The sequence below is a fragment of the Hoplias malabaricus genome, chromosome 1 (assembly GCF_029633855.1).
Source record: "Hoplias malabaricus isolate fHopMal1 chromosome 1, fHopMal1.hap1, whole genome shotgun sequence".
In the NCBI taxonomy this organism is placed as follows: domain Eukaryota; kingdom Metazoa; phylum Chordata; class Actinopteri; order Characiformes; family Erythrinidae; genus Hoplias; species Hoplias malabaricus.
In genome coordinates this window covers 1026371-1039481 of record NC_089800.1, presented here as the reverse complement: position 1 = coordinate 1039481, position 13111 = coordinate 1026371, and the positions used below count along the sequence as shown (strand labels likewise).

The 13111-nt window shown below is 42.8% G+C and overlaps 1 protein-coding gene across 1 annotated transcript in view; it reads left to right on the top strand.

The window, feature by feature from the left end:
* The window catches only part of map3k22 (mitogen-activated protein kinase kinase kinase 22), a 64866-nt gene that overhangs the window by 19252 nt on the left and 32503 nt on the right, over window positions 1-13111 (top strand). Inside the window, exons 4-5 of the mRNA XM_066642480.1 lie at window positions 5854-5957; window positions 7691-7728. Coding sequence (XP_066498577.1) covers window positions 5854-5957; window positions 7691-7728 — 142 coding nt within the window. The remainder of the gene's footprint in view (window positions 1-5853; window positions 5958-7690; window positions 7729-13111) is intronic.

The following is a 13111-nucleotide window of genomic DNA, read 5'->3' as shown; positions in this document are numbered from 1 at the left end:
GCTCAGATTCGGTTCCGAAGAAATCGTGCCAAAATCACGCTTAGTTCTTGTAGTCTGATCCCAGCACATGTGTCCCTTCAAAGGTACAGCAGTGGCCTTAGGGTCCAGAGCCTCTCACACATGCAGAGCAACCCACACAGACCCAGGCCTTTATCCTTCTAGCGCCCTGCTACAATCTCCTGCTAATGTCCGGCTAATGTTGCTAACAGCTTTACTTTATAAAGGAAGCCCTCCTCTGAGGCACTTGTGCTCTTTGAGACATACAGTGTGCACGGTGCTGGTGTGTGTGTGCGTGTGCGTGTGCGTGTGCGCGTGCGTGTATGTGTATGTGTGCGTGTGCGTGTGTGCGTGTGCGTGTGCGTGTGTGCGTGTGTGTGTGTGTGTGTAAGCTTCCATTAGTTGTCAGCATCTTTAGCCTCATTGCTCCAGTTAAAGCTAAAGGAGCAGACTTCAGAGACGAAGCGTGTCTCGGCCGATTGATTGAATTCAGATATAAGGAGAAACTTGATATTTAGCCGACTGTTCATTTTGTAACATCTTGTTTTAGCTCAGTTTAATGTCAGCAGCTGTGTGGGGTTTCGGCCGTTTGTGGGTGGACCACACTGGGTTCTTCCCTCGGTGGTCTGAGAGAAGAGCGTGTTCTTTTAGTCTCTGAGGTAATGCTGTCTAAGCCGCTAGTGTCTCAACAGCTGTGGTCTGTGTAGGAGGTGTGTGTGTGTGTGTGTGTGTGTGTGTGTGTGATGTCATCGGCTGATTTATTGGCCATGGTGGCAGAGTAGCTCCTTCTGTTTGTTTGGTCTCCTTGGCGTCTCGGTCTTAGAGTGCTGCTTTGGCCTCTTAGAGAGAGAGGGAGTACGAGAGAGGGGGAGAGAAGGATAAGAGAGAGAGAGAGAGAGATGGAGTAAATGTGAGGAGGGAGGGAGTGACTTACAGACTAGAAAGAGGGAGAGGGGTGGAGAAAGAATGAGAGGTGGGAGAGAGGGAGCATCAGAGACTGGAAAGTGACAGTGGGGAGGTAAGGAGATTTAGGAGAGAGAGAGAGAGATGAAGAGTGCGCGCAAAGCATTATATTATGACAAATTTACTACAATGTAAACTACACAGAGACATCATTACTTTGGATCAATGATGTGCAGAAGCCAAACTTGTGTTTCATTATTCTGCCATTGCTTTATCTCCCCAAAACAGTGCGAATGTGCTTTAGATAAATGGAAATCTGAGCTGGTGCCAGGGTTAAGCTTTACCTTTCACTTTGACGCATTTTGTAGATGTCAGCAGAGACATATTCTGCCTTTTTCCACAAGTGAACGCAGCCTGGGTCTTAATTAAACAACTGTGACCTGCTTTTGGTTAAAATACCACAAGGATCAAACCCCACAGCAGTGTTCTCCCCCTGTTTTCAGAACGCCCGCTTTCAGCACCTGTTCCTTTAAATGATAATGAGCCGCTCGCTGTTCACCCCGACCCCGAGCGTACAGCAGTGAGGAGCGAGGAGCAGAAGCTCTCACTTTTACAGGTTTTACTCAGTATGGTTCTAAATTGTGTAAACTTGTTTCACAGTGCGTGGGTTGGTAGGCTCCTGATACACAAATGTATGTACACAGGCATTGAACAAGTGTTTTTTTTTTATGATTACAAAGCAAGAGCAAGAATGTTGTATTTTAAATGAAGTGGCGTAATAATTCAACCCAGAGCATGAACGAGGAACTAAACCAGTCCCACATTGAGTTCAGCTTGACTTTAACTGTGGAGCACTCCTAGTGTTGAAAATCATGAAAAGTGATGAGGATTCTGCTCTGTTCCTGCTCCATGGGTGGGTAGTAGTGACTTATTTTTGCTTCTTCAGATTATTTAAGTAGGAACACTCTCTAAATTCAGGACTCTAACTGCACGCTACAAACCACTCAAGTTACAAGTGAGTTTCTATTCATTCAAAAATGAATAAAAATGTACAGAAAGACACCAGCTGTTTTTCTCCTCAAAGATTCTGATCCACTTTAAAAGACTCTGTGCTTCTGAATGTAAACAAACCAGAGGGAACTGCAGTTCCCCACAATCACACATGGTCACTTTAAATCAGTAATGGAGCTTGTTGGTGCACACCTGTGCTGAGAGTTTCTTTTGTGACTCTGTTGTGTTATTAATAAATGACGTCTGACCAGTTTTTAGAGGTGAGTTCCTCAGGATTCCTGTCTCATACTATTGCCTCATCTTCACTGTATATTATCTGTAAACATATCTCTGATGAGCTCATCCATCACACCTGCGGCTCGTCTTCATTCCAACTCACACACACTCACGAGCGAGGGGATTACCACGGCACACTTACTACTCAGCCGTTTTTATGTTATTCACACACACTGTTCAGGCTTTAGACTAGATGTTGTAACTTTTTTTATAAGCGTTTGATGGCATTCAGCCACAAGAATGTTAGGGAGATCAGGGTTTGGATCCAGATACTGGATAACGCTCCTTTGTCTCTATACAAAGCAAAACCTGAAGAAACAGCTGCATCCAGTGATTATATAATCTTAATAAGACGGCACTAAGAAGGCGCGTGTCAGGAATGAGCTGGATGTGTGTGCAGCGTGGATCAGTGCTCGCTATCGAAAGATTACAGTGGTTACACAGTGTGTCTGCATTAGATTCCATAATTCTTATTAATATTAAGTCTCATGATGTGTCGTTACAAGCTACTGCTGCGTATAGAGTATGGCTTTTAGCTTTTCTGTGGCCTTTATCAGGGTATCGTTCGTGGGCTAGAAGAAATGAGTGTGGGTTGTTTTTGTTGGGAGAGATACAGCGGGGTCTTCCCTCACCTTCTCCATCTCTCTGATCTCATATTGTGGGTTCGTTGTGGGTTTTTATATTAATCAGCTGCTTCTCAGTCTCACCTCACTGCTAAAGCGCTGTGTGTGTGTGTGTGTGTGTGTGTGTGTGTGTGTGTGTGTGGCTCAGCTCGACAGAGATCCTGAAAGGTACATTTGCACTTGAGATGAATATTTATTGGCAGTTAATTGAACTCTGGTATTTTTAGAGTTTAGCTGAGAGGATGTTCTGTGCTGAGATGCTCACAATTTCTCCACTCTGTTTATATTAGAGCTGCTCACGTGTAAAAACTGAAACTAATCATGAGAAGGCACCTGTTTGAGGTAAGGTATCGGTATCAGAGAGAGATCAGCAGGAAATACTAAGATGATCATTTCTGGTGCTCACTTTAGGTTTAGAGTTTCAGGAAAATAACTTCACAAATGTGTTCTAAAATGGCAGTATCCTTTACATCAGAAGGATCAGTATTGATTGTTGTGAAAGTATGTATCTAGGCAACCTCTAATGCCATTTTGAACAATAAAGTCTAAATAAAATATACACTTAAATACAGTGTTTTTCCACTGTGTGGTATATACACCACTCTACTCCATGTACTTTTTTGGTTTCCTTTCTGTAAGTGCATGCTTGCTTGTGGATTAGGGGCTAAACTGTGAGGTGTAAACTTTGCAAAGTGCAACAAGGAACTTGTTCAGCCCCAAAAAGCAACAACATGCACAAACACGATAAAGAAATAATATTTAAAGTGACCACCGTCGTTGTTGTCATTTCCAAATCTCACTGCCGCTGTTAGTGAGGGTGTTTTGCAGTGTCACATCCTATGTTTCGTTGGGGTGCTGTGGTAGTAAAAAACAATCCAAGTACCAAGTACAGAGAGAGCCGAGTAACGTAGGAACCATGCAGTGAAAAATGACCCAGCCCTCTGTCCAGAAGTCTTAGACTGAGAGCACTCAGTCGGTTCTGTGGTCCTAGATACCGGGGTAGTAAAAGCTAACGGTCCCATATTTCATTCGTTATGTTTCAAAACCCAAACTTTGATCACAGTGATATGAGTAGTACTACTATTATAGCTACACTATTATACTATAGCAGACATTAGCCTAATGCTACTAACAAATGAAAAATGCACTCTGAATTACAGGTGTTGTTTTGTGGGTTCCTAGAAATCACAAGGCCTTCTCTCTTAAGTGCCCTAGAAAGTTCCCTCCAGAATGTAACGCTCACTTTTTGATCAAATCCATTTAAATGTAAAAATAACTGTCAGCAGTCGTTTGCTGGACGTGCAGACGGTATGTCAGCCATAGCTGGCAGAATTTTTGGAAAACAGTGGAAACTCGTGTCTACCATGAGTCATCAACATTTCTGCCTGAGGACGTTGTGGTGTCTTTTATATGAGACAGCACTTACCACAAACACAAGACCAAAAATAAAAACTAAAATTGACCACAGATGAAATACAGAGGAACAGTGAACTGCCACTGATTATCCACCGTAAACACGGCAGTGCCTTGTGTCCTGGTTTCTCAGTGACAGCAGAGGTGAATGACCTTGAGCTCAGGCTGTACTTAATACACGCAGCTAATTGCCTCCATTACGAGCTCTTGATATGTTAATGCGGATGCTTATTTGCATGATTACTCCCCGTTTGTTGGATGGTGGCTAACGAGGTGGCAGCGGATATGTGGGCTTTTTTAATGTTTCAGAGGATGCTAATGCTCTTCTTTTCGATGTAAATAGACTTCCAATCTTGATAAGTTGTGTAGAAAGCCTTCTTGAGTCTTCGGGAAGTAAGTAATTGGCTTTTTGTCTTCAAGCTAAGTTTTTCTTCAGTTACTAAGGGGAGAAGGGCTAGCTTATTAGCCTTAGCTTCACTGGGGCTACTTTAAAAGAAACCTCTTTGTTCACTCTGCGCTTTTTTCTCGTTATCACAGTCTCTTTGAAGCCTGTTGCAATAAAAGCTTGTCAGAGCTTCACAGCTGACTGGACTAGTGACTTTAGCATTGTGCTAACAGTGGATGTTGCAGTATTAAACACAATTCTGCCTCTCTCTTTTGCATGTGTATTAAAGAGGGTTTGAGTTATAAACCTGAGGCTGTGAACCAGAGTAAACCTGCTAGAAGAGATCAAGCCATTAGCATTAATGCTAATAAGGGTTGATAGAATGCAGCTTTCAAACAAGAGGAGCTATTTTGCTTATTATAGCCTAAATTATCAACAGTGTTGTCTTAAGTTTGGATATTTCAACCCAATAAAGTGCAGCTGATGAACAGCCTGTAGATGAGCTGGACAAATCACAGGTCAGCAGACCCCCCCAGGTGCTGTGACATCACAACCACAACACCAAAAAAGCACAGGCCTGGACTTTAATATATGGAAACTGTTTACAATTAAAAATTATGCTGCAATGTTAATTTGAAACAACACAATTAATGCAGACTGTTCAGACGTAGCGCTAAGAGTAGCTTGCTAGCAGAGAGACTTGTGGCGAGCCACGTGTCCAGCATCCTGTAAACTGACCCCAGATCAGACCGGCCGGTTCATGTGAGCAGTGAAGAAGCAGGCAGTGGTTGGCGCTGGTATGGAAATACAGAGTGTGAATCCTGGTGATGGAAAATGGACTGATAGAATCTGAAGTGGAAATACTGGTCTGGCTGGAACTCCCTGAGCCTGTGAGGACACACCACCGCCATTCATCATACGAGGGCAGCGTCTATTTTTAATCTCTGTGAAAACGAGCTGCTTCCTTTAGCGTCCCTTTTGGGACATGCCAGGACACAATGCTGCGGCATTATCTCCACGCTGACTGGGTTAACCTTTTCATGCGCAAGCATCATGTTTACAGACAGTCGGTGTCTGATTGTGATTAAAGCATGAGAATCGTAGGCAATCGATAAAAAGGTCAAATGTACATTTTAGATGTTCATTTAAGGTAACACTGCTCAAAATGTGATGATTACATCTCTGTTAGTGATGCTTTATTTTTCTGTTTTTCAAAACCGTGTCGGCTTTGTTCGTGTGTTACAGATGACGAGGAGGCTCTAAACTCAATCATGAAGGATCTGGCAGCGCTGCGCTGTTACCAGCTGAGCAGCCACAAGCCCAAGGGCAGGACCCAAACCTACAAACAGGTAACTACACTTAAAACTACATTCCCCACAATGCATCTCTCTCTTCTGCAGCCCCTCGGCCAAATCCTCATCCTGTTGTATGATATAATGGCATTCTGAGTAATGTATGCTCCGTTGTTTGAATGTAGCCTCAGGGTTTCTTAGGTTCCTGTTTCGCTCATGTATCAGGAGTCCTAAAATAATCCCGTAGAACTGAATGGAGGTTAATGCACTGTTGGTAAGGTTCCTAAACAGGACACAGCTAAAAAAGACTGAAAAAAGACTGACCATACTGAAAGCTTTTTAAACCTTTACATCCTGCTGTTATGCATAACATAAAGTTCATTTGGCCTTTGTGTGTGTGTGTGTGTGTGTGTGGTCTCTTTCATCACTGTTGTTTTCCCCACAGTGATATCACTCCACACAGGACAAAAGTCAAAGCAAAAGATAAATTGCTTGCACGCATATTTTGTGAGCCCACTCATATACACACACACACACACACACACACTCTTCTTCTCCTTTTGGAACAACACTTCAGTGTTGTTTGGCAACAAAACAAATACCTGAAAATTGAGGCAGTGAGAAACAGTTTCATGCTAATGCTAATGCTAATGCTAAAGTAATAATATAATGCCCTCACAACTACTGCACCACGAAGGCCATTAGTAAACATCCCTTAAGTGCGGTTAAGGGAACTGACAGTACAATGTCTCCCCAGAATGTGTGAAAGTGAGTGGTGGAAGTTGTGAAAACATTTTATAGGAAATATCTAGTCGTACTCTACTATGTACCACTGACGTATACTGCTCCTAGTTCATATGATTCAAGTAAGCACTGATTTGAACGATTCCCTGTTTTAGAGGGTTTAATGCCACAATCAAATAATGATTCACTTACTACTGATTAATTGATTCAGTGATGCATTGATTCAGATGATTCATTCAATGAATATGATGTAAATGACATGTGTAAAGGTTTAGATGAGTCAGTGATAGTGCTGTATTTGATGCGGTGATGCAGTGATATAGATGATTAAGGGACAAAGTGATTTAAATGATTAGATAACTCGGTAGTAGTGATTAAGTTGATCCAGTGATGCGGTGAATTGGATAATTCGGCTTTCAGGTGATTCAGACAATTACGTAACGCAGTGTTTTTCGGCAGTAACACTGTAGAATTGAAACTGCAGGCTCCTTTTATGGAATAATTATTTTCTCACTTCTGCTTTCATCAGAAATCACATACAGACCGTATTCAGGACCAGAATAACACGTATGAACTCACTGAATGTATTAATACTTTTTATTCACTTTTGTCCTTTTATAGTCTCTTCAGGGGTTTTCAGCTAATGATTAGAAGCTGTCGTATGTTGCAGCGTTGGTTGCCCATATTTGGGGATGTTCACTGTGATATAACTGCCTTTAAAATAAGGTGAAGAATAAAACTGGATCAAGTTTCTGTAAAAAAACATATTTATCAAATTTATTTCCTTCACAAATTTGCCAAATTTAAGATATCACAGACCCCCAAAGGGGGTAGTGCCAATGTGTACAACATGGAGGGAAACCGAAACTCCTCTATCCGCTCTTCTTCTTCCATTGAGCTATTTACGTGAGATCAATAAATGTTTATTCACTTTCCCCGAGTAGAACAGATGGTGAGAGCTAGTGTGGGTTTTGGATCTGGACGTGCCAGGCCAGGCCACTTTCCATTGCACTCATTCCATTCTCCTGTTTTTGTTGCTTGGACAGGATCTTCGAGTGAAGCTGGAGCATGAGAGAGAGAAACGGTGAGTCAGAACATTCCCATTATTCCTTTAGTGCTTCGCATGGGCCTCCACTTCCCTCATCACATTCACACTGCTGCTGCCTCTGCCAGGAGTCTGCTTTCCGGGCGACAAGCTGAAACCTGACAGTTTGCCAACAGCAACACAAAAATCCCCCCGTAGTCCCCTCTGTATATCGCTTCTTGGAACTGTGTGGTTACACATTATACACAGTACGACGTGTTAACCTTTCCAGGTGACTTAAAGTAGTGCCTTTCTTATAGAGTCTGTAAATACACCAATGTATCATCTTCATATACGCAGTCCTATTAGCAGTAGCTGATAAAATATGTGTAACTACATTTGATGACGTGCAGCTACACATTTCACATAAGGCGAGAGGAAAATACTTTCCTACTAGAGCTGCACGATGTGTTGTTTGTTAATTATAACAGCATTAATTTGCTGTCATTGCACCCAGTGCGGTGTTGGTGTAGAGACACTGGAGACAACACCTCCCATATAGGCAAGGCAAGGCGAGTTTATTATTTATAGAGCACCTTTCCTACACGGGCAATTCAAAGTGCTTTAGAGTCTAAAGAAACAATAAAAATAGAGTTAAATTAAGAGCAATAATAAAGCAATTAAAATAATGCAATAAAATGTATATTTAGATGTTAATTTAAGGTAAAACTGCTCAAAATGTGATGATTGTGTGTCTGTTAGTGATGCTTTTCAAAAATGTATCGGCTTTGTTCATGTTTCTTCTAGAAAAGAAAAGGCATAATAAAAGAAAACATGATTAACATGAATTAAACAATTAAAATGATACAATAAAAGAACAAAAAAAACCTGAAGTGCAGATATAAGAGGACTACATAGGTTACAGACACTGACCAGACCACCGTAGGACACAGGATGTTTATTGTTGAGGTGGTGGTCTATTCTCAGCAGCAGCACCTTTGCTGTGTGTGGTTTTTTATTTTTATTTTTATTTTTTTATTTTTATTTTTTTTGAAGGTTACTAGACTTCACTGACCACTTTAATAGAAACACCTCCTTTGTAGCGCACAGTTGTGCTGTCCATCCTCTAGCGCTTCACCAGTGACGAGGTTCTGACTACAGAGATGGAAATTACCTGTAGCAATGACGCAAAGGCTGTTGTACTGAGAATGGCACCTTGTTAAAAACAAAATACTGGACCCTTTCCATCGATGGACAGAGTAGAGGTGGGTGACAAACTGGGACAAACTCACACGTGTTTCTGATAAAATAACCCTGACAGACTAGTACAGCGTACCTAACAAAATTAGCAGAGACTACAACATAAAGCAAAATAATCGCAACATGGGAGTATTTCCATATCCTCCAATGCCTAGAGCACAATGACTTTTAGAGCTAATGTGATGAGAGACAGAGAGACACCGAGCCAATATTTGAGTTCAGTGACACAGCCCATATTAATTGTCAGCGTCTTGTGGTGGAGCCATACACCCACACACACAGAGTAAGAGCATGTGTCATTTCTTCCAAACTGCATCCTGTATAAATGTTACCGGCTGTGGAAAAGAGAAAATATAGCTTTTAGTCTGTGTTTGAGAACCCCAGAATATAGAACGTATAACGTGTGCACTACTAAGATCTGGACCTTTACTGTGAGAGGATTTACTGGACTCAGAGAGCGCTGAACAAACCCATGGATCATTAAAAGCAATGTAGAAAAATATTTAGATTTAGATCCACTGACTGTTTGCAAAAACTCAGATTCCTTAGTTACTGTTGCTATGTCTATTAACTTTCAGCGCAGGCCACGGCATCTAAAATGTCCAGTAACCAGTAAAGAGACTGTGAACCTGACTGAGAAAGAAGCAGTTATAAATAATCGTGATTGACCGAGAGGCTTGTTTTGGTCACTTAATGAGGACCTGTAAACAACTGCAACCAGTGCATAACTGAATGTGCTCAGGTCTTAAAGCGCTGTTATATTCCTACAAATGTTTCCCAGTATCGTGGATTTATATTTGTATAGAACTCCTGGGAAAAACATTTCTTAAATCTTGATCTATCAGCGCAAAACTCCCAGCGCATCCTCTTTGCATCCTGGGAAAGACACACTGCAGACTAAAGGGCAATTTACCATTCTGCATCAAACATATGGCACAGTGAATGCATACCTCCTACGCCGTAGTCTGACGCACATCTCCCCAGAAACTGTGCATCGTGCCAATGCAGACCGTAACAACTGTTATTGAGGAGGGAAGTCAGGAAATAGACAGGAAGTCAGGAAACTCCTCTTCTTCACTCTACGGAGACTGCAGACAGCAACAAATTCATGGTGATAGATTTCCTGGTGGGTTTGGACATCATGGAATGAATAAGAAGTTAGAACAAGCGGAAAATATGGACGTCTTGGTGGGCTCTGTTCCAATTTAGCACTATACTCCCTAAATAGTGCACTTTACTGGATTAGGGTTACAGACAATGAATGAATGAATGAAGAACACTACACCACTACCCTGTGTAGTATTTTGGATGGACCAAGATATTTGGAATTCAGTCCTAGTGGTTTGGCTCGTAAATGCAGAGCGACGCAGACAGCAGTGCCAAAGTATAAACAATCACATTGGCATAGGGCTCTTTTGCAGGCTACAGCATAGGCTCTGCGTTAACGCAGTCAGTGCAGAAGCATATATCGGCCTTAAAGCCCAGTCCCCAATAGAGACCTAAGCCCTGCGTCCTCTTCAAATCTCTACAAATTGATGATGACATCAATTTAGAGCCAAACACCTTAATTGTGCTCAGTTCAGATACAAGCAAATGTAACAGACCTATGAGGTCAGCAGTCTCGACAGGCACCTAGCTGCACTTGCTTTCACATGAGTTCATTGGGAATCTGCAGTGGCTCCATTCAGATCAGAAACAGAACACATCTCATTTTATTTAATAAGCATCTTAGTACTTTGCTCTCCACCATGAGACTGCCATGAAAACTGAACATTCTGATTGGTCCTATCAAGAAATTTGGGGATAATAGGCCTCTCCTGAGCCTGCATCCTCAGTGAAGATTGTAATAAGTGCATAGAGGGTCCTCATGACCACTTGTGATCAGCAAGATGAGAAATTAAAGACATTACAGTGTTGCAATCCTCGCATGCATGCACATACGTAGACTGCCCAACCGTGTGCACCCAAGGGACTGAGTTTAAAAGGTCCCCACTGTGATGTTTTCCCAGAAGTCTCTGATTCCTCGCTAGTCTTTACAGATGACAGTGTACCCAGAATGCTGTTCTGCCATTTTAATTGGCCTCTGAGGAAAAGCGTTGCTCACTTTTTCGTAGTTCTCCTGTGGAAGGGCTTAACAGATTCTTAGAGAAAAACAGATGATCACCATCAATGCTGTCTCTCGCTGACAAACACTTCGCTCAGAGTCCTGCAGGTCAGTTTCATGTGAATGAGTTATGATATTGATCAAAGCCATGTGTGTACACGCTCTCACATCGTCACAGCACTTTTAATTACTACGATGTAGCATCAGCGTAAACTCTGAACACTGTCAGTAGAAAATTTCTGGTTCTAGACCAGCCCTCCTTGACATTGAGTGAGGTCATGATCAATGGATCAATGGAAATAGTTCAATGTTTTGAATAAATCTAAATATGAAATTGAAATTGTCCAGAGGTGACAGTTATGAAAGTATACTGCAGGTGTGATTGACAGTGCGCGTAAAATAGTCTGTGACTCTGATGATTAAATGAATGTGTCCTGGTGGTGAGGGAACTGGGCTGTAACCCGAAGGTTGCTGGGTCGATGCCCAGAGCCGGCAGGTCATGACTGAAGTGCCCTTGAGCAAGGCACCTAACCCCCAACAGCTCCCTGGGTGCTGGGGCTAGGGCTGCGCACTACTCACTGACCCCTAGTGTTCACTAGTGTGTGTTTGTAGATGTGTGTTTCACTGCACGGATTGGGTTAAATGCAGAGAACAAATTCCTGTGTGCAGCACAGTGGCCAATAAAGCGATTCTGATTCTAATTCTAATGTATGTCATAGTGAAAAAAATAATAAATATCCAGAACTACTATTCCTTCAACTCTCATTAACTAGGTTTTGCCTTCCTACCATTTTGGAGATAGTCCTGACTTCATTGCTGTTTTAAAGGCATCTATGACCAATGGCCTACAATGCCGATCCTCTATAAGGTATAAAATCTATATTGTCTAGTGCTTCAGGCTTGGCAGTAGACTGCAGATAACTGTAGGGTTCTAGTAAGTTCCACTCTGTCAGCTCTTAATATGAGAAGAGCTCTCAGAGACAAGTCCCTCACTCAGGCCCCATCAGCGCCAGCGGCTTGTGGTGGCTGCTGTCAGCTGGCAGGGCTTAGACAACTAATTGGAGCCACTCAAAGCTCTCTTCCTCTGGCAGCGGCTGAAGTGGTGGGACAGGAAGCAGGAGAGTGCCGCTGCGAGTGCCAGCGTTAGGGTCCAGGCCAAGCCAGGGGGCTTATCTCAGCCCATCCAGGAAGGAAAGCCATCTCTGACCGTGTATCCTCCACTTCTCCAGCTAGCCATCATCCCCATCCATGCTCCCTTTCCTCTCGTTTCTCCTCATATCTCCCCATCACACACCGGAAACATGGCCGCCGCTCATGGGGCCGGCCAAAAGAACTACACTGTTCATCTTAAAGTCAGAGCTGAGTGACAGATCTGAGTTACAGTTTTCCCTTTATGACATAAGGCATGAGTCCAATCTCTGACCCCAGAACTGCTCAGATGTTCCAGTATATCCTGAAGTAGTCCTCCCAAGTTTAAGGCATAGATGTTGAAAACAGAACTAAGATCAGGGGACTGTAAACGTGCCATATTAACACAACAGGGCTCAGCCCTGCATTCACCACATCTCCAAACAAGCTCTACTTTTTACAAAGTGAACACAGCTCCGGGGGCTTAATGAAACATCAGTGACCTGCTTTGGTCAAAGTAGATGGATCATTCCCCACAGCAGTGTTCTCCCCCTGTGTAAACAGCGCCTGTTCCTTTAAATGATAATGAGCCGCTCGCTGTTCACCCCGACCCTGAGCGCACAGCAGTGAGGAGCTGTTTTCTCCGTTTTTACTGCGCGCTCTTATTTCTCCACTCTCATTGTGTCTACTGTGGTCAGTTTAACGTTGTCTTTGTGCTCTCACACAAACACTGGTCCAGCGACGTGATTGGAGAGACTCAGAAGAGGGGGCGGGGCAATTCTTACGTCTCTGGACTTTCTAAGTCTATGGACATTCTTCAGATAGGGGGCCAAATTATAACGGATTCAGATTTATGCAGCTCGCAGTAAACTGACTGGGGTCTTGTTTCACAGTGTGTGGGTTGGTGGGCTCCAGATCACCACATTAATGTGCGCACGCACTGAACAAGCG